The following is a 22,553-nucleotide window of genomic DNA, read 5'->3' as shown; positions in this document are numbered from 1 at the left end:
CTGCCTCCAACGTCGTTTTAGAGAATTTAGCAGTATGTCCAAACGGCCTCACAACCGCAGACCACATGTAAGCACGCCAACCCAGGACCTCCACATCCGGATCCTTCACCTGCCAGATAGTCTGACACCAGCCACCCGGACAGCTGATGAAATTGAGTATTTCTGTCTGTAATAAAGCCCTTTTGTGGGGAAAAACTAATTCTGATTGGCTTGGCCTGGCTCCCAAGTGGATGGGCCTACGCCCTCCAAAGCCCACCCATGGCTGAGCCCCCCGCCCAATCATGGAAATCCATAGATTAGGGCATAATGGATTTCAATTGACTGATTTCCTTATATGAACAGTAACTCAGTAAAATTGTTGCATGTTGCATGTTCAGTATAACATGAATTGACTGCAATATTTTTTAGACTGCAATACACTGGCGCAAACACTGAGATTACCCACGTACGTGGCCTAAGGTCCAGCAAGGACACAGATGGCGTCTGTCTATAAATGGATCACCAACCTTGCTGATTTTAGTTTGGGCCCCTCAAAAGCCTCTGAAAAGCCATGAAGAGAGCCGACGTCTTTATTCTGCTTCTTGCTGGTGTGTTGGTCAACGGAAAAGGTATGCTTTATGTTACATGTGAGGTTGTGGATTAAAGCCTGAGCATATGTGTAGCAGAGTAACTCAAAATGTGGACTTAATATTTCAATCAAAAAGCAATGTGTGTGGTCAGAAATCTTTAAAAAAGGAGAAGGAGGTGCAGATTACTACGGTAATCAATTACGTTTTTATTGTGCCCTTGTTTGTGTGTTGCAGACCTCCGCTGGCAGAACAGCTATGATCAGCCGTTAGATTTTAATTGCCCCTCAGGACAATCCATCTCTCGCATAGTGAGGTGATTCCTTATATTCCGTACAACCAATCTTCTGCAAAACCTGAATTCTGCACTGACTCACAAGCACAGAGTTCCAAATCAGAGTGTGCTTTTTACTGCTGCAGTGCTGAGTTAACCCTAACCCTTTCTCAAACCCTAGCTAGCTGTTGCATATCAACAGAGTTGCTGCTGATTCAGATTTGCAATTTTCCATTTTGAGAAATTAAACTCTGGTTTAACTCTGTAGTTTGGATTTAGGTTATTGTAATTGCATTCCAGACAAAATATGTTGGGCAACAATAAAACCTTCAACCTGCATAAATGTTTGTTTTCGTATAAATTCAACTATTAATTTGTGCATTGTAATGTATTTATCCAATTTTAGTGAGCATCACAACAAACATGAAGACCGTCTGTGGGACTTTGGGTGCAAAGCCACGTTTGTATTTTCTCTCTCTCTGTGTGTGTGTGTGTGTCTACAGTATCTGTGTGTCATTTTTTTGCTGTTGGATTAAACAAGCTTCAGCAAAGGATGAATTGACTACAAAACTAACAGGAACAAAATGTCTGTTTGTCTTGTGTACTTTCAGAGATCGTCGCTGGAAATACCAATACTGTACCAGAAGGTCATGCTGAATCTATAACTGATTCTTCCTACAATCAGATTATTTGATCCATTGTTGTCGCTTGATAATCTTGAAAGAAATTCATGATTAAAGATACATGTAACAAAGTATTGTGTTTCATTTCACTGCACTAACGTTTAAGTGATTGATTATGCTTGGTTTCTGGTCAAGATACAGTGGGGCAAAAAAGTATTTAGTCAGCCACCAATTGTGCAAGTTCTCCCACTTAAAAAGATGAGAGAGGCCTGTAATTTTCATCATAGGTACACGTCAACTATGACAGACAAAATGAGAAAAAAAATCCAGAAAATCACATTGTAGGATTTTTTATGAATTTATTTGCAAATTATGGTGGAAAAAAAGTATTTGGTCAATAACAAAAGTTTATCTCAATACTTTGTTATATACCCTTTGTTGACAATGACACAGGTCAAACATTTTCTGTAAGTCTTCACAAGGTTTTCACACACTGTTGCTGGTATTTTGGCCCATTCCTCCATGCAGATCTCCTCTAGAGCAGTGATGTTTTGGGGCTGTCGCTGGGCAACACGGACTTTCAACTCCCTCCAAAGATTTTCTGTGGGGTTGACATCTGGAGACTGGCTAGGCCACTCCAGGACCTTGAAATGCTTCTTACGAAGCCACTCCTTCGTTGCCCGGGCAGTGTGTTTGGGATCATTGTCATGCTGAAAGACCCAGCCACGTTTCATCTTCAATGCCCTTGCTGATGGAAGGAGGTTTTCACTCAAAATCTCACGATACATGGCCCCATTCATTCTTTCCTTTACACGGATCAGTCGTCCTGGTCCCTTTGCAGAAAAACAGCCCCAAAGCATGATGTTTCCACCCCCATGTTACACAGTAGGTATGGTGTAGTTTGGATGCAACTCAGCATTCTTTGTCCTCTAAACACGACGAGTTGAGTTTTTACCAAAAAGTTATATTTTGTTTTCATCTGACCATATGACATTCTCCCAATCCTCTTCTGGATCATCCAAATGCTCTCTAGCAAACTTCAGACGGGCCTGGACATGTACTGGCTTAAGCAGGGGGACATGTCTGGCACTGCAGGATTTTAGTCCCTGGCGGCGTAGTGTGTTACTGATGGTAGGCTTTGTTACTTTGGTCCCAGCTCTCTGCAGGTCATTCACTAGGTCCCCCCGTGTGGTTCTGGGATTTTTGCTCACCGTTCTTGTGATCATTTTGACCCCACGGGGTGAGATCTTGCGTGGAGCCCCAGAACAAGGGAGATTATCAGTGGTCTTGTATGTCTTCCATTTCCTAATAATTGCTCCCACAGTTGATTTCTTCAAACCAAGCTGCTTACCTATTGCAGATTCAGTCTTCCCAGCCTGATGCAGGTCTACAATTTTGTTTCTGGTGTCCTTTGACAGCTCTTTGGTCTTGGCCATAGTGGAGTTTGGAGTTTGACTGTTTGAGGTTGTGGACAGGTGTCTTTTATACTGATAACAAGTTCAAACAGGTGCCATTAATACAGGTAACGAGTGGAGGACAGGGGAGCCTCTTAAAGAAGAAGTTACAAGTCTGTGAGAGCCAGAAAACTTGCTTGTTTGTAGGTGACCAAATACTTATTTTCCACCATAATTTGCAAATAAATTCATAAAAAATCCTACAATGTGATTTTCTGGATTTTTTTTCTTCTAATTTTGTCTGTCATAGTTGACGTGTACCTATGATGAAAATTACAGGCCTCTCTCATCTTTTTAAGTGGGAGAACTTGCACAATTGGTGGCTGACTAAATACTTTTTTGCCCCACTGAATAAACTGTATACAGTACTGTAATGGACGGCAAATGGTTATCTCAGACAATAATTACTAAAACATTGGGTCACACTTTATTTGGATAGTCCCCTATAGATGATCTACAGCGGCTCAAACCATCAACAGACTATCAACTGCAACTCTGTTGATATGCAACAGCTTGCTATGATTAGGTTTAGGGTTAGAGTTAGCCAAATCAAATCAAATTGTATTTGTCTCATGCGCCGAATACAACAGGTGTAGACCTTACAGTGAAATGCTTACTTACAAGCCATTAATTAACCAACAATGCAGTTTTAAGAAAATACACACCAAAAAAGTGTTGGGGTTAAAGGGGAAGTTCAGTATTTTACAACTTCATTTTAGATGGTTCCTGCCCCTGAAAGTAGTCTATGGATCAGGAGAAACTGTAATACATGATTTGGTTTTTCATCTAACAGCCACTAGAAACATCAGCTAACTTTAGCCTCTGCTGGTTTAAAATCAATGGGAGTGATGTGGGCCTAGTGGTTAGAGCGTTGAACTAGTAACCGAAAGGTTGCAAGATCGAATCCCTGAGCTGACAAGGTAAAAATCTGTTGTTCTGCACCTGAACAAGACAGTTAACCCACTGTTCCTAGGCTGTCATTGAAAATAAGAATTTGTTCTTAACTGACTAGCCTAAAGGTAACTAAAAATGCAGTGCCTGTTAACAAAGCCATAGACAAATTAAATTAATTATTTGGTTTGACGTTACTTTAAGTGATTAGACTTCTTCAATTCTTAAACACCTTAACCATGGATTACAGTTTCTCCTGGCCCATAGACAACCTTCAGGGGAGGATCCATCTAACATGGTGTAAAATACTGAACTTCCCCTTTAAGGCATTTACTGAGATACTGCAGTCAGGCATGTACGCATTGAGAAAAGTGTATGCTGTTCTAGTCTGCCTAAGTGGCCGTGTCCTCTCGAGCCTGCCTAACGGTCCTAAACTGACCTGATATAAAGTTGATTTCCCCCCAGTTTGGTAGTGTAAAAATGTTTATCTGGTCAGCTGGGCTTAAATTGCTCTGAACCCTTTCAGCTTGTTAGGAAAACATCTAATTCTGTTGATTGTTTTCACACAATCATATTTGGACAGATCTTGTGGGACTCTACTTCACATCAGTGGAGAGAATGTGATGAACATAATGTAGTTTATTGGTTGATTAGTTATGAAGTTAACATACTTAAACCTTTTCATTTTCAAAGATCTTCCCAGTGGTGTCTGTTTCTTTTCAAACTAGCAGCCAAGTAACCGCTGACCCATTTACACTTGACCCGTGGTTCTCACTGTAACACAGAGGTCAATTAAAAATATTTGGGCAACATTTCTAGCACACAAAAACCATCCTGTTATGTAATTCCTGAGAGATTATGCTGTTATTTAGTGTATTTATGTTACTTTTCCATTTCAGCACACCTGTTCAAACACTGAGATTACCCATGTACGTGGCTGAAAAACCACCAAGGTCTTTAGCTCAATAATTCACCCCCCTTTACTTTTTCCAAAATGTGTTGTGTTACAGCCTGAATTTAAAGTTGATTCAATTGAGATTTGTGTCCCGGGCCTGCACACAATACCCCATAATGTCAAACTGGAATTATGTTTTAAGACATTTTTGCAAATTCATAAAAAATGAAAAGCTGAAATGTCTTGAGTCAATAAGTGTTCAACCCCTTTGTTATGGTAAGTCTAAATAAGTTCAGGAGTAAAAATGTGCTTAACAAGTCACATAATAAACTGCATGGACTCACTATGTATGCAATAATAGAGTTTAACATTGAATGACTTCCTCATCTCTGTACCCCACACATACAATTATCTGTAAGGTCCCTCAGTGGAACAGTGAATTTAAAACACAGATTCAACCACAAAGACCAGGGAGGTTTTCCAATGCCTCGCAAAGAAGGGCACCTATTGGTAGATGGGTAAAAATTATGTAAACAGACATTGAATGTCCCTTTGAGCTTGGTGAAGTTATTAATTACACTTTAGATGGTGTATCAATACACCCAGTCGCTACAAAAATACAAGAGTCCTTCCTAACTCAGTTGCCAGAAAGGAAGGAAACCACTCAGGGATTTCACTATGAGGCCAATGGTGACTTTAAAACAGTTATAGAGTTTAGTGGCTGTGATAGGAGAAAACTAAGGATGGATCAACAACATTATAGTTACTCCACAAAAATAACCTAACGGAAAGAAGGAAGCCTGTACAGAATACAAATTTTCCAAAACATGCATCCTGTTTGCAACAAGGCATTAAAGTACAACTGCAATAAATGTGGCAAAGCAATTAACTTTTTGTCCTGAATACAAAGTGTTATGATTGGGACAAATCCAATATAATCTACAGAGTACCACTGGTGGCTGCATCATGTTAAAGGTATGCTTGTAAACGTTGGGACTGGGGAGTTTTTCAGGATAAAAAGGAAATGGAATTGTCACGGGATACTAGGAGTGGTGGTAGGAGTCAGGCGCAGAGAGCAGAGGTATAGTAAAACGTCCTTTATTTCTTCCGGCACAAACCGGTCACGCCAAAACAGACGGGCGCGTAAAAAAAGGAAAAAGGGATCAGCGGTGGCTAGTAGGCCGGCGACGACGACCGCCGAGCGCCGTTCGAGCAGGCAGGGGAGCCACCTTCGGTGGGATTCGTGACAGGAATTGACCTAAACACAGGCAAAATCACAGAGGAAAATCCTAGTGGTTCAGTCTGCTTTCCTAAAGCTAAAGTAAAAGTTTGTATTACACACAACCTTTTGAGGTTAAAGGTAATTACATTAAAAGAACGAAAGGTATGACATCATTGCACTGTATTTGACTTTTGATAAGAGATTCTGGTACAAGCCATGCCCTGAAACCAAGTTCTCGACACTCCTATATTCGTCATACACTCATGTATTACACATATAGTCTCTAATCTTTCCCTCCAATTGGTTCTGTCTATTCAAAATAGTAAATTAACTGACTTCAGCTCCCCAGGACCAGGGATGGAGAGTTGGAGACCACTTATTTTATACCTCAGTACATTGCCCTCTACATGTTAGTTCATAGTAAAAGCTGCCAGTTCTGTTTCGCCCTATTTAATGTTCACTACAGAAATAATATATTTTTAATGGCCAGGTATGAATGGGCAGGGCAGGTTTGCTCTCAGTCCGTTCTCTCTGATAAGGTGTGTTTGTTTACCTTCTCACTCTATTACTTGACTCTGTAACAGTCCCATATTTCCTGGTGTCCATTCACCTCACTCCATCGCTGCAAGACAATGAAGGATACACACATCCTGCTCAATCTGCTTCTGCTGCTAGTGTACCTAGCAGGTAATATGATTTAAAAATATATAACAACATTGTTTTATGATAACATTTATTTTTGAGGATGCCAAAATCGGTTTAACATCAGTCAGTAGGTCTGGACACTTCCTGTTAAGCTCTATAACTACATTTACTTTCAATGTCTACAGAAGTCCAGCTTTTGTTTGGGTGAAAATAGTGTTACATTATAATGTGTTGATGATAGACTGTGGCTGTTTTAATGAACTTCCAGGATCAGCTTTGACCACTGATGGAGGGAGTGGCAGTACCAGTAAGTGAACCACATCACATAATAGCCAAGCCAAATTATTACAGGATGGACCACATCACAGCATTGATGGGAATGTTGGGTACTTTGAATAATGACTGTGATAGTAGGGTAGTGCTATCAGCTATCAGCCAACTACAGAAGTGAAGGCCTTTTATTTGATTATCTTTGTAGTAATTTATCACTGTTACAAGAATACATTTACACCCTGTATCCAAGAAATCCTTCATTCTAAAACCGGTAGGCCTACATTGCCTGATTGTGCACTGTAATTTTCAGATGGTCCCTTGGAACTAACCATTGTGGGACCTGACTTTGTTAAAGTGGGTGTGCCACGCAGCTTTGACTGTGCTGCCCAGTGCTCTCCCTCCTGTAGCTACAGAATGAGTATCGACGGGCAGATTTGGCATGGCAACGAGCTGTTGTTCACAGCTCGCCAATGGGAGGAGTCCCTAAACCTCACATGCACTGCAAGGAATGATGACTCTGGGAGGTCCTCTACAGTAACAAAGATACTGCAGGTTTTAGGTGTGTTGGTGGTTTGTTGTTTTTACGACACTTCACTTGAAATTAGAGGTGATGGTCTTTATGATATTAGGAATGGAGGGATAATTCAATGTGTTGTAATTTACTGACAAAATGTCTGAATTACTGGATTAGTGCTAGATGAAATTATTTTGCTCATGTTTTCACATTGGTCGTAGGATCTAGACTATTATCTAAATGTGTGTGTGTTCCTCCTTTTAGCTGGACCAACCAACGTATCGATCACAGGCCCTGCCCTGATGTCACCAGGGGCCCCACAAAGCTTCAAGTGTAACGCAGACTGCCGTCCCTCCTGCAACTACACCTGGAAGATAAAGGGCCGATGGCTCGGGGGGCAGGGGAACAAGATTACTGTAACTCCCGAAGAGTTGGCCACCTCTGTTACCCTGAACTGCAAGGCCATCAACAGTGTGTCTGGGCTCTATGCCATGGCAACCAGGACAATACCTGTGACATGTAGGTTATTCTGAGATTTAGAGCTTCCTCTAACAATTGTAGATTCCCTCTTGTTGTTAGTGTAATGCAATTGTCCATATCCACACCAATAGCTTCATCTATCAATATACACACATTCCCTTATATAGTATGTAGTCTATATTTGACGATTCAAGAGTGATGTTGGGGTTTTGGTTGAAGTGATACTTGAACCAGTTTCTTCCTCTAATTTTTGTCTCCTATCAGCTGGTCCATCAGAGGTCCACGTCATAGGCCCAGACTCTGTTGCAGTTGGCTTCAAGTCCATGTTTCAGTGCACTGCCAAATGCACTCCCGCTTGTGACTACCGGTGGACCGTTGATGGTCACACTGTCCACGGCAGTGAGATGGAGATGACGGTCGAGCGACATGTGAAGTCAGAGAAGATTATGTGCCACGCTCAGAATACGGTTTCAACTCATTTTGAGGTGGTCACCAAGTCCGTAAAGGTGGAAGGTACAGCAGAAATCTCATGATTGTACATTTTAGCAACTACTTTAACTTTTATGCTGTCATAAACATTATCTGACCTAATATCATGTTTTTTTGTGTGTTCCTTTTGGAATGTTTTTGTGCGTGTTGCAGACAATGACAAAAAAAAGATCCTCTCCAAAAAATATGGTTGTCAAGCTGTGTCCAGTTTGTGTTTGTACAAGCAGACCATCTCTGGGAGGAAGCATCAGCATTGTACAGCAGCTGAAACCTGGTCCCGATTGAGTCCGAACACTCCTTGCTGACAACAACACCAGGTTCCAGAGCATTAAAGCTGTAAATCAGGAATATAGAACGAAAATAGACAAGACATTAAAACCTTGAATACCAGCTACAGTGACTTCAGAAAGTATTCACACTCCCTGACTTCCACATTTTGTTGTGTTAGAGTCTGAATTTAAAATAGAACACGTTTAGATTTTTTTGTCACTGGCCTACGCACAATACCCCATAATGTCAAAGTTGAATTATGTTTTTGATATATATACACTACTGTTCAAAAGTTTGGGGTCACTTAGTTTTTGAAAGAAAATCACATTTTTTGTTCATTACAATAACATCAAATTGATCAGAAATACAGTGTAGACATTGTTAATGTTGTAAATTACTATTGTAGCTGGAAACGACAGATTTTTTGTGGAATATCTACATAGGCGTACAGAGGCCCATTAACAGCAACCATCACTTCTGTGTTCCAATGGCACGTTGTGTTAGCTAATCCAATAGTACCCATAAAACATCAGTCTTAACGTCAACAGTGAAGAGATGACTCCGGGATGTTCCTCTGTGTAATGTCGTGTGTGTAGGTGGCAGGGAAGTCAGGCGCAGGAGAATCGAACTTGGTATAAATGGAGTAGTTCAATAGACTTAACAAAACTCCAAAACCAAAGTTACATAATAAATAAAAGTGGGTTCAAGAACCCGTCGCGCACCAATACATAATACACGGACATACAAAACAAACAATCTCTGACAAGGACATGATGGGAAACAGAGGGTTAAATACACAACATGTAATTGATGGGATTGGAACCAGGTGTGATGTAAGACAAGACAAAACCAATGGAAAATGAAAAATGGATCAGTGATGGCTAGAAGATCGGTGACGTCGACCGCCGAACACCGCCCGAACAAAGAGAGGGACCGACTTCGGCGGAAGTCGTGACACTCTGTCCAGTGTCTGTGTTCTTTTGCCCATCTTAATCTTTTCTTTTCATTGGCCAGTCTGAGATACGGCTTTTTTTTCTCAAGTCTGCCTAGATGGCCAGCATCCCGGAGTCGCCTCTTCACTGTTGACGTTCAGACTGGTGTTTTGCGGGTACTATTTAATGAAGCTGCCAGTTGAGGACTTGTGAGGTGTCTGTTTCTCAAACTAGACACTCTAATGTACTTGTCCTCTTGCTCAGTTGTGCACCGGGGCATCCGACTCCTCTTTCTATTCAGGTCAGGGCCAGTTTGCGCTGTTCTGTGAAGTGAGTAGTGCACATTGATGTATGAGATCTTCAGTTTCTTGGCAATTTCTCACATGGAATAGCCTTTATGCTGATACTCAACAAGTCTAAAGAAGGCCAGTTTTATTGCTTCTTTAATCAGAACAACAGTTTTCAGCTGTGCTAACATAATTGCAAAAGGGCTTTCTAATGATCAATTAGCCTTTTAAAATGATTAACTTGGATTAGCTAACACAACGTGCCATTGGAACACAGGAGTGATGGTTGCTGGTAATGGGCCTCTGTACGCCTATGTAGATATTCCACTGAAAATCTGCCATTTCCAGCCACAATAGTCATTTACAACATTAACAATGTCTGCACTGTATTTCTGATCAATTTGATGTTATTTAAATGGACAAAAAAAATGGTTTTCTTTCAAAAACAAGGACATTTCTAAGTGACCCCAAACTTTTGAACGGTAGTGTATATTTTTTACTAATGAATTAAAAATGAACATCTGAAATGTCTTGAGTCAATACGTATTCAAACCCGTTGTTATGGCAAGCCTAATAAGTTCAGGAGTAAAAATGTGTTTAACAAGTCACATACTGTAAGTTGCATTGACTCCCTCTGTGTGCAATAGTAGTGTTTACCATAATTGTTGAATGACTATCTCATCTCTGTACCCCACAAATACAATTAACTGTAAGGTCCCTCAGTTGAGCAGTGAATTTAAAACACAGATTCAACCACAAAGACTAGGGAGGTTTTTTAATGCCATGCAAAGAAGGGCACCTATTGGTAGATGGGTATAAATAAAATAAAAAGGAGACATTGAAGATCCCTTTGAGCATGGTGAAGTTGTTAATTAAACTTTGAATGGTGTATCAATACACCCAGTTCCTACAAAGATACAAACTCAGTTGCTGGAGAGCAGTCAAACCGCGAGGTCAATGGTGAATTTAAATCAGTTACAGAGTTGAATGGCTGTGATAGGAGAAAACTGAGGATGGATCAACAACATTGTAATTAACAATACTAACCTAATTGACAGAGGGAAAAGAAGGAAGCCTTTACAAAATAAAAATATTCAAAAACATGCATCCTGTTTGCAACAAAGGCACTAACGTAATACTGCAAAAGAAATTGGCAAAGCAATTCACTTTTTTGTCCTGAATAGAAAGTCTTATGCTTGGAGCAAATCCAATACAACACATTACTGACTAGCACTCTCCACATTTTCAAACATAGTGGTGGCTGTGTCATGTTATGGGTATGCATGTAATTGTTAATGCATATAATTGTTAAGGACTGTGGAGTTTTTCAAGATAAAAAATAAACAGAATGGAGCTAAGCACAGGCAAAATCCTAGAGGAAAATCTGGTTCAGTCTGCTTTCCATCAGACACTGGGAGATGAATTCACCTTTCAGCAAGACAATAACCTAAGACACAAAGCCAAATCTAAACAGGAGTTGCTTACCAAGAAGACATTGAATGTTCCTAAGTGGCCTAGTTACAGTTTTAACTTAAATCTGCTCGAAAATCAATGGCAAAACCTAAAATTTGTTGTTTAGCAATGATCAACAACAAATTTGACAGAGCTTGAAGAATTGTGACAAGAATAATGGGCAAATATTGCTCAATCCAGGTGTGGAAAGCTCTTAGAGATTTACCCAGAAAGACTCGCAGCTGTAATCGCTGATTCAGGAGGTTGAATGCTTATCTAAATCAAGAAATATTAGTGTTTTATTTGTCTTTTTTTTTTTTTTTTACAAATTATAGATCCTTTTTTCCACTTTGACATTATAAAGTATTTTGTGTAGATCGTTGACAGAAAATGACAATTAAATCCATTTCAATCCCACTTAGTAACACAACAAAATGTTGAAAAAGTCAAAGGATGTGACTACTTTCTGAAGACAGTGTATAACATAAATTGACCTCTATTTTCATCTGATACGAATAAGCTCATTCAATGTAATGACAATGATAATTACTGGTCCAGCTTGATCTGTGGCAGAGGCCTGAAGTACGGACTCAGTTGATGTTGCTAGTCCAAACTTTCCACCAGTGCTGTACTGCACTGTACCGTCCTCCAGTCCAACCAGCTGTGGGATGTTGACCCCAAAGTTGTATATAAACCCTGGATTGCTGATGCTATGTATTGACCATTGAGAGGCTATGAAGCCACTGGTTGGACATATTGCCACTCCCCAGTAGGAGGAGGTGCTCCATTTCAATTAAATGTTTCAAGGACAAAATTACATTTATTTAAGTTTCATTTTTGTAGTAGTGGGGACAGTAACATTAGTCATCTCTAAAAATGATACTTTAAGGATTATAATTTTTTTACCGTTATTTAACTAGGCAAGTCAGTTAAGAACAAATTCTTATTTACAATGACAGCCTTCCCCGGCCAAACCCAGACGACGCTGGGCCAATTGTGCGCCGCTTATGGGACTCACAATCACGACCGGATATGATGCAGCCTGGAATCGAACCAGGGACTGCAGTGACGTCTCTTGCGCTGTGCCACTCAGGAGCTCAATGTTTAGCAAAAATGAACGTACACATTAATAAATACATTTCTATAGCTTCCAAAAATCTTTTTTACAATCATGACGGAGTGCCAAGATGGAGGCACAGTGGCTTCAACACATCGCCCCCTATTAGTCATCTAGTGTATATATAAATCATTGGTTGACCCCTGTCACAGTGCTGTCCTTCACCACGCCAGCAATCTCTCACAAAGTGTTCACTCTGGTCTTTCTGCTGAAAGACAAATTTCAGACCAAAAATGTGCTTAGTAAAATATGAGACTTACACAGACACACATGGCTAAGTTAATGGGTCATGTAAATTAGTTCAATAGAATGTTATATATATATGGGGGGATACATCCATCCCAGCTCTGCAGATTTTTCTGCGAAGAGACAGAATCATTAGATCCTTTGTTTTTGTACTGTCCATCTGTACTGTAGCTTGTTTTGGTCTCAGGTTCAGGAATGGCGAAAGAATTGCAACATTTACTTGGAGCTAACTCTGCAAATAGCACTGCTGGGTGATTTAAAAAGTCATAGTCAATCGATCAATAATATAATAATGCTCTTAGCAAAAATGTTTATCTTTAATTTACAATCTGTAGAAACTGAGAATAGGAAGGTTCAGAACTTTTGTGAAACATCACAGCACAGTTGAAAAATATATGACAAACAGAAATCAAAACTGACAATGAAAGAAAGTTTAAATAAACCAATGGAACAGGAGAACGCATAATGAGTAAGTCTTTATAAAAAATAATTGCCTCCACGTTTCTATGGTGGAATGTTGACTATAGGCTACTTTGAACCAAGCAAGGTAAGACATAATATGAAGTGAAACGTCCAGGTTTCAAAGAATTAAGGAACAGGAAAAATAGAGTGACGGTAATGATAGGCCTAACAGTCTTCAGGTAGATGGAAAGGCTTACCCAAAAACCTTTTCTATATAATGTTAACTCGCTACAATGCCTACTATTATCCAGTGGTGTAAAGTAAAAATACTTTAAATACTACTTAAGTAGTTTTTTGGGGTATCTGTACTTTACATTACTATTTATATTTTTGGCAACTTTTACTTCACTACATTCCGAAATAAAATAATGTACTTTTTACTTCATACATTTTCCGTGACACCCAAAAGTACTGGTTACATTTTGACAGGAAAATGGTCCAATTCACACACTTATCAAGAGAACATCACTGGTCATCCCCAATGTATCTGATTTGGTGGACTCACTAAACACAAATGCTTCGCCTATAAATGATGTCTGAGTGTTGGAGTGTGACCCTGGAAATGTGTCAATAAAAAAACAAGAAATGGTGCCACCTGGTTTGTTTAATATGAGGATTTTAAAATTATTTATACTTTTACTTTTGATACTTAAGTACATTTTACCAATTCCATTTACTTTTCATACTTTTATATTTTTAAAGTGTTTTTAAAAACAAACTTTTAGACTTTAACTCAAGTAGTATTTTACTGGGTGACTTTCACTTTTACTTGAGTCATTTTCTATTAAGGAATCTTTACTTTTACTCAAGTATGACAATTTAGTACTTTTTCACCACTGTATTTACATAAGTATTCAGACCCTTTACTCAGTACTTTGTTGAAACACCTTTGGCTGTGATTACAACCTTGAGTCTTCTTAGGTATGACACCATAAGCTTGGCACACCTATATTTGGGGAGTTTCTCCCATTCTTCTCTGCAGATCCTCTCAAGCTCTGTCAGGTTGGATGGGGAGCATCGCTGAACAGCTATGTTCGATCAGGTTCAAGTCCGGACTCTGGTTGGGTCACTCAAGGACATTCAGAGACGTGTCCCGAAGCCACTCCTGCGATTTCTTGGCTGTGTGCTTAGGGTCGTTGTCCTGTTGGAAGGTGAACCTTCACCCCAGTCTGAGGTCCTGAGGGCTCTGGAGCGGGTTTTCATCAGGGATCTCTCTGTACTATGCTCCATTCATCTTTCCCTCGATCATGACTCATCTCCCAGTCCCTTCTGCTAAAAAACATCCCCACAGCATGACGCTGCCACTACCATGCTTCACCGTAGAGATGGAGCCAGGTTTCCTCCAGACGTGACGCTTGTTATTCAGGCCAATGAGTTCAATCTTGGTTTCAACAGACCAGAGAATCTTGGTTCTCATGGTCTGCGTCTTTTAGGTGCCTTTTGGCAAACTCCAAGTGGGCTGTCAGGTGCCTTTTACTGAGGAGTGGCTTTCATCTGGCCACTCTACCATAAAAGCCAGATTGGTGGAGTGCGCCAGATATGGTTGTCCTTCTGGAAGGTTCTCCCATCTCCACAGAGGAACTCTGAAGCTCTGTCAGAGTGACCATTGGGATCTTGGTCACTTCCCTGACCAAGGCCCTTCTCCCCCGATTGCTCAGTTTGGCCGGGCGGCCAGCTCTAGGAAGAGTCTTGGTGGTTCCAAACTACTTCCATTTAAGAATGATGGAGGCCACTGTGTTCTCGGGGACCTTCAATGCTGCAGACATTTTTTGGTACTCTTCCTCAGATCTGTTCCTTGAAACAATCTTGTTTCAGAGCTCTACGGACAATTCCTTTCGACCTCATGGCTTGGTTTTTGCTCTGACATGCACTGTCAACTGTGGGATCTTATATAGACAGGTGTGTGCCTTTCCAAATCAATTGAATTTAGCACAGGTAAAAACATCTCAAGCATGATCAATGGAAACAGGATGCACCTGAGCTCAATTTCGAGTCTCATAGCAAAGGATCTGAATACTTATGTGAATAAGGTATTCCTGTTTTTTATTTGGAATAAATTTGCTAAACATTCTAAAAACCTGTTTTCACTTTGTCATTAGGGGTATTGTGTGTAGATTGATGAGGATTTGTATTTATTTAATCCATTTTAGAATAAGGCTGTAGCGTAACAAAATGTGGAAAAAGTCAATAGGTCTGAATACTTTCCGAAGGCACTGTATATTTTTGTTCAGTATAGTTAGACCCCAGACCCCCCTTAGACCACTGACAACCAGAATTAACCCTGATTAGGAAAAGGGGTGTAACAGGTGCGTGACGTCACTCCGACCCCTACCAAAACACAAATAATGACGGACAGTTTCTCTCACCTTGGATTTGAACCACTAGTAACCACCAACTTCAATGACAGTCAATTTAAAATTAAAAGACAAATCTAGCATTCCAGTGCCCAAATTACATTACCTCAGAGGAAGGCTTGTTAGCGAGCTACAGTGTTTGACTCATATCAGTCATTTTCTTGTAAAACAGCCCAGCTAGCTATTGAAATGCTAATTTGCAATTCTAGCTAGCTAACGTGTTAGCTAGACTGCTTATAGACTTGGGAGCTCATGGGGGCTTCAAGAGCCAGCGGGTTAGATGATTCCACCATCGGCAACAACAGCTAGCTACTAGTTTATATTCAGCTAAATATAGCAGCAGGGCTATAAGAACTAAACCGATGGACATGGGTCATGACATTGGGTATGTAAACCTTTTGTATATGTCCTTAGAAGCTGTGTGAATATAAATTCACTGCAACCTTAGATGGCTGCACCAGACCAGTTGGTGGCACTATATATATGTCATTGGCACCATAGGATACTAGAGCAATAACTTTTGAGCAAGGGAGCTTTGTCTCATGCAAATTAATGTTAGATTTAAATTATACAGACAATGTGAAATATTGTGATTATATCTTTTTAATCACATATTGTTGCCCTATTATGTGGTCTGAACGTTGTGAAAAGTGAATATTTTATTCAGGAAAATTGGAAACTGGAAGTCCTGCTGCTTGCGCAGTCAACGTATTACAGCTTTGAGAATTTATAGAAGTGTTTTGGAACACTAATGTGGAGTACAACTATGTTTGGTATAGTTTATTGATGTATTTTGGAACACTAATGTGGAGTACAACTATGTTTGGTATAGTTTATTGATGTATTTTGGAACACTAATGTGGAGTATACCAACTATGATTCAAATCATGTAGACATCCAGAGTGACTTATAGGAGCAATTGGGCTAAAGTGCCTTGCTAAAGGGCACATTGACATATTTTTCACCTAGTCGGCTCACAGATTCAAACCAGCAATCTTTTGGTTACTGGCCCAACACTCAACCACTAGGCTACACCTAGGGATTGCTTATACAACTGATATTGTGTCCTTTCTGTCATCCTGTAAACCCTGTTCATTGCTGCTCATAGCTATATATTTTTTAAATATCAATGCCAAATGCAGTGGTAGAAAAAGTACGCAAATGTCATACTTGAGTAAAGTTAACATACATTAATAGAAAATGACTCAAGTAAAAGTGAATGTCACCCAGTAAAATACTACTTGAGTAAGTCTAAAAGTATTTGGTTTTTGTATCAAAAGTAAATGTAATTGCAAAATATACTTAAATATCAAAAGTAAAAATATAAACCATTTCAAATTGCTTATATTAAGCAAACCAGACAGCACAATTGTCTAGTTTTTATTTTATTTACAGATAGCCAGAGGCACACTACCACACGCAGACATCATTTACAAATGAAGCATCAGAGGCAATATGGATGCCCAGGGATGTTCTCTTGATAAGTGTGTGAATTGGGCCATTTCCCTGTCCTGCTAAGCATTCAAAATGTAAGTACTTTTGGGTTTCAGGGAAAATGGAAAAAGTACATTATGTTCTGTGGGAATGTAGTGAAGTAAAAGTAAAAGCTGTCAAATATATAAATAGTAAAATAAAGCACAGATACCCAAAAAAACTACTTAAGTAGTACTTTAAAGTATTTTTACTTAAGTACTTTAAACCACTGGCCAAATGTAACAGGTAATGTCTTTGACCCTAAAAAGTTGATAGGCCATTGTGGAGTGGATTTACAAAGGATTTAAACACGTAAAATCTGATTTATCAATAACTCAGCTATCTCTTAACCAATACGTTAGCTTTTCTCATACTAAGTTAAGAGATGTACCATAGGCATACATACCGTAATTTCCGGACTATGAAGCGCACCTGAATATAAGCCGCACCCACTGAATTTAAAAAAAAAGATTCTTTTGAACATAAATAAGCCGCAGGTGCCTACCGGTACATTGAAATAAATGAACTTTACACAGGCTTTAACGAAACACGGCTTGTAACAAAAATAAATAGGCTTTAACGAAACACGGCTTGTAACAAAAAATAAAAAATTAGCAGTAAGCTTTAGTTGTCTTTTTGCACTGAGTCAATTCCTCACGCTGCTGTTTCCAACGTCTTATCATCGACTCATTAAGACCAAGCTCCCATGCAGGAGCTCTATTTCCTTTTCCAACAGCCAGATCAATCGCCTTCAACTTGAAAGCTGCATCATATGCATTTCACCGTGTCTTTGCCATGATGAGGGTGACAAAATGACTACCGTAATCAGAATGATGGGAAGTTTGAGAGTGCTCGATTTAATCTAAACAGTAAACAAAAAAGTTGTTTGACCGTAACCCGTTCGGCAATTTCATTGGTCTAATGAAAGCTTCATGCCGCCAAAAAACTGAGCACGTCACAGAATGTGTTTTTTTGGAGAAAAAAAAATTTAAAGCGGGAAAAATCCATATATTAGCCGCGTCATTGTTTAAGCCGCGAGGTTCAAAGCGTGGGAAAAAAGTTGCGGCTTATAGTCCGGAATTTACGGTACTGAATTTTGTTTTATTCTGACTTTTTCAAAGGTTTTCAAAAATGTTCAAGATGGAGGAAAATCTCTCTTGATGGACCTTATGGGTCCACATTTGTTCAGCATGAGGCAAGACAAAGTTTAGGATAGGATAGTTGAAAGGCCAGTGCCAGAGGACCAGAGGGACCTACTAGGTACATAACTTAAATGCATGTCTGACAATCTATCCTGATGGACCTTATGGGAGCTTGAGGCAAATTTGTTCAGCATGAGGAAAGACGCCTACATACAAAGTTTCAAGTCTAGGACAAATGGAGCAGTGGATATGAGGGTTTAACCCCTCGATCACACCTACAGCATCATTCCATTTTGGTACACCAGAAGTACCTTCATTTCCGATGGAATGCTGCATTTGCTTTGCCGCATTGCATTGCAGAGGCAGTTGCAGTGTGTTCTGTGTGGTGCATACCTTGGATTTTTGTTGCACACATGTCCAGATGATGATGCTTACCATTTTGTGCAATGACAATTTTGCGTGACTGCCTCTGCAATGCAATGCTGCAAGGCAAACGCAGCGTTCCATTGGAAATTAATGTACTTCTGGCGTACCAAAATGCAATGATGCTGTAGGTGTGATTGAGATGTTAAACCCTCATATCCACCGCTCCAGTTGTCCTAGAGACTTGAAACTTTGTATGTAGGCATCTTTCCTCATGCTGAACAAATTTGCCTCAAGCTCCCATAAGGTCCATCTGTAACGGCTGTCGTTAGAAGAAGGGGACCAAAGCGCAGCGTGGTAAGTGTTCATAATTATATAATGCTGAGAACACTCGAACAAAAATAACAAACACAAAAAACCAACAGTTCTGTCAGGTAACAGATAACAAAACAACTACCCACAAACACAGGTGGGAAAAGGCTGCCTAAGTATGGTTCCCAATCAGAGACAACGATGGACAGCTGCCTCTGATTGGGAACCACACTCAGCCAAAACAAATAAATAGATAAACGAGATTGCCCACCCCACATCACACCCTGACCTAACTAAACTAGAGGAAAATAAACATCTCTAAGGTCAGGGCGTGACACCATCAGGATAGATTGTCAGACATGCATTTAAGTTATGTACCCAGTAGGTCCCTCAGGTCCTCTGGCACTGGCCTTTTAACTATCCTAAAGCCTAGGACCAAGAGGCATGGAGAGGCAGCCTTTAGGTATTATGCCCCCAGCCTCTGGAATAGCCTGCCAGAGAACCTGAGGGAGGCCGAAATTGTGGACATATTTAAAAGAGATCGTAAAACACACCTTTTTAGATTTGCTTTTCCTTAAAGTGCTTTTTAGTCATTTTTATTGTTATTTTGTTTTTTATCCTCTTATGTTTGTTGTGTAGTAAATATTTGTATTGGTTTTTTCCTGTGAAGGACATTGGGTTGCATTCCATGTCTGAAATGCGCTGTATAAATCAAGTTTGATTTGATTTCACACTGTAGTTGTGATCAAGGCATACAATAAGTGAGACTGCTTATAACAGCACCACCTATAGGCCAATCAGTGTCATTCTGTTTGGCCAAGTTACTCATGGCATCTTGTTTCTGTGTGTCAAATTAGATTATTTTTTTTACCAATGCTTGACTTATTTGACCATGCTTCACTGTGAACCTCTAATTATTCTATAACCACAGCATGGGCACACACACAGTCTATACCTTTAACATTATGTTAGACATACCGTGTGGCTCAGTTGGTAGAGCATGGTGGTAGAGCATGGTGTTTGCAACACCAGGGTTGTGGGTTCGATTCCCACGGGGGACCAGTACGGGGAAAACATTTATGAAATGTATGCATTCACTACTGTAAGTCACTCTGGATAAGAGCATCATGTAAACATACAGTGAGGGAAAAAAGTATTTGATCCCCTGCTGATTTTGTACGTTTGCCCACTGACAAAGAAATGATCAGCCTATAATTTTAATGGTAGGTTTATTTGAACAGTGAGAGACAGAATAACAACAAAAAAATCCATAAAAACGCATGTCAAAAATGTTATAAATTGATTTGCATTTTAATGAGGGAAATAAGTATTTGACCCCTCTGCAAAACATGACTTAGTACTTGGTGGCAAAACCCTTGTTGGCAATCACAGAGGTCAGACGTTTCTTGTAGTTGGCCACCAGGTTTGCACACATCTCAGGAGGGATTTTGTCCCGCTCCTCTTTGCAGATCTTCTCCAAGTCATTAAGGTTTCGAGGCTGACGTTTGGCAACTCGAACCTTCAGCTCCCTCCACAGATTTTCTATGGGATTAAGGTCTGGAGACTGGCTAGGCCACTCCAGGACCTTAATGTGCTTCTTCTTGAGCCACTCATTTGTTGCCTTGGCCGTGTGTTTTGGGTCATTGTCATGCTGGAATACCCATCCACGACCCATTTTCAATGCCCTGGCTGAGGAAAGGAGGTTCTCACCCAAGATTTGATGGTACATGGCCCCGTCCATCGTCCCTTTGATGCGGTGAAGTTGTCCTGTCCCCTTAGCAGAAAAACACCCCCAAAGGATAATGTTTCAACCAACATGTTTGATGGTGGGGAGGATGTTCTTGGGGTCATAGGCAGCATTCCTCCTCCTCCAAACACGGCGAGTTGAATTGATGTAAAAGAGCTCCATTTTGGTCTCATCTAACCACAACACTTTCACCCAGTTGTCCTCTGAATCATTCAGATGTTCATTGGCAAACTTCAGACGGGCATGTGTATGTGCTTTCTTGAGCAGGGGGACCTTGCGGGCGCTGCAGGATTTCAGTCCTTCACGGCGTAGTGTGTTACCAATTGTTTTCTTGGTGACTATGGTCCCAGCTGCCTTGAGATCATTGACAAGATCCTCCCGTGTAGTTCTGGGCTGATTCCTCACCGTTCTCATGATCATTGCAACTCCACGCGGTGAGATCTTGCATGGAGCCCCAGGCCGAGGGAGATTGACAGTTCTTTTGTGTTTCTTCTATTTGCGTATAATCGCACCAAATGTTGTCACCTTCTCACCAAGCTGCTTGGCGATGGTCTTGTAGCACATTCCAGCCTTGTGTGGGTCTACAATCTTGTCCCTGACATCCTTGGAGAGCTCTTTGGTCTTGGCCATGGTGGAGAGTTTGGAATCTGATTGATTGATTGCTTCTGTGGACAGGTGTCTTTTATACAGGTAACAAGCTGAGATTAGAAGCACTCCCTTTAAGAGTGTGCTCCTAATCTCAGCTCGTTACCTGTATAAAAGACACCTGGGAGCCAGAAATCTTTCTGATTGAGAGGGGGTCAAATACTTACTTCCCTCATTAAAATGCAAATCAATTTATAACATTTTTGACATGCGTTTTTCTGGATTATTTTGTTGTTATTCTGTCTCTCACTGTTCAAATAAACCTACCATTCAAATTCTAGACTGATCATTTCTTTGTCAGTGGGCAAACGTACAAAATCAGCAAGGGATCAAATACTTTTTTCCCTCACTGTATATTCTTAAATAAGCACTTAGAGGTTGTGTGATTAAAATGTCATTTTTGTAAACGTATATAACGGTTTTAGACACACAAAATAAATTAGTTTAGTGATTAAATATGTAGACATCGAGTGTAGATGCATGAAGACACATTGACATTTAACATTATATATACTGTGGAGCTCCGAGGACTCGGGGTTATTGCATCCAGATTCCACGTTCAACTAGTCAACTAGCAGTGGTGGAAAAAGTACCCAATTGTCATACTTGAGTAAAAGTAAACATACCGTAATAGAATATTACTCAAGTAAAAGTGAAAGTCACCCAGTAAAATACTACTTCAGTAAAGCCTAAAAGTATTTGGTTTTAAATATACATAAGTATAAAAAGTAAATGGAATTAAGTATCAAAAGTAAAAGTATAAATCATTTCAAATTCCTTATATTACGCAAACCAGACGACAAAATGTTCTCCTTTTTTAAAATTGATGGATAACCAGGGGCACACTCCAACACTCAGACATACAGTAATTTACAAACAAAGAATTTGTTTAGTGAGTCTGCCAGATCAGAAGCAGTAGGGATGACCGGATTTTCTCTTGATAAGTGTGTGAATTGTACCATTTTCCTGTCAAAATGTAATGAGTCTGGTGTCAGGGAAAATGTGTGGAGTAAAAAGTACATTATTTTCTTTAGGAATGTAACGAAGTAAAAGTTGGCAAAAATATAAATAGTAAAGTAAAGCACAGATACCGCAAAAAATTACTTAAGTAGTACTTTAAAGTATTTCTACTTAAGTACTTTACACCACTGTCAACTAGTATAACTTGTGATTGACTCTACAATGTGAAAAGCATTACATGGATGATGGAATACAACTGAAAGAGATGGTTGTCTGAAATGTTTACGTGAAATGAACAAATGTTAGATCAGCTTTAATAGGATATGATGAGACAGAATGTGACGTAAGGGGTTAGAAATGGGAATTTAGATTATTTTACAACATATGACATACATTTTACCCACACAGTATATAAAAATGTTCACTTCTGCATTTGCAAATATCTGTATCAGCAAAAAATACACT

General features: G+C 39.8%; 1 protein-coding gene and 1 long non-coding RNA gene across 2 annotated transcripts; both read left to right on the top strand.

Moving 5' to 3' along the window:
* The first annotated feature begins 512 nt into the window (after positions 1-512).
* LOC115180457 (uncharacterized) lies at positions 513-1,306 on the top strand. Its single transcript, XR_003873078.1, has 3 exons — positions 513-608; positions 804-882; positions 1,247-1,306. It is a non-coding gene; the product is annotated as an uncharacterized LOC115180457 (long non-coding RNA).
* A 5,202-nt stretch (positions 1,307-6,508) lies between these two features.
* On the top strand, positions 6,509-8,787 carry LOC115180456 (uncharacterized). Its single transcript, XM_029742554.1, has 6 exons — positions 6,509-6,612; positions 6,839-6,877; positions 7,154-7,402; positions 7,622-7,876; positions 8,102-8,350; positions 8,480-8,787. Exons 1-6 carry the CDS (start codon positions 6,558-6,560, stop codon positions 8,629-8,631), a joined length of 999 nt encoding a protein of 332 aa, XP_029598414.1. The 5' UTR covers positions 6,509-6,557; the 3' UTR covers positions 8,632-8,787.
* Positions 8,788-22,553: the final 13,766 nt, after the last annotated feature.

Source organism: Salmo trutta, chromosome 40 (assembly GCF_901001165.1).
Source record: "Salmo trutta chromosome 40, fSalTru1.1, whole genome shotgun sequence".
NCBI classification, from domain to species: domain Eukaryota; kingdom Metazoa; phylum Chordata; class Actinopteri; order Salmoniformes; family Salmonidae; genus Salmo; species Salmo trutta.
The sequence above is the reverse complement of the archived record's forward strand: the minus strand, read 5'-3'. Positions and strand labels throughout refer to the sequence as shown.

Excerpts from the sequence above, each read along its gene's own strand:
- LOC115180456 (XM_029742554.1), top strand. The coding sequence starts at position 6,558 with ATGAAGGATACACACATCCTGCTCAATCTGCTTCTGCTGCTAGTGTAC. Across the intron at positions 7,403-7,621 it reads AAAGATACTGCAGGTTTTAG|CTGGACCAACCAACGTATCG; the intron begins GTGTGTTGGTGG and ends TCCTCCTTTTAG. Across the intron at positions 7,877-8,101 it reads CAGGACAATACCTGTGACAT|CTGGTCCATCAGAGGTCCAC; the intron begins GTAGGTTATTCT and ends GTCTCCTATCAG.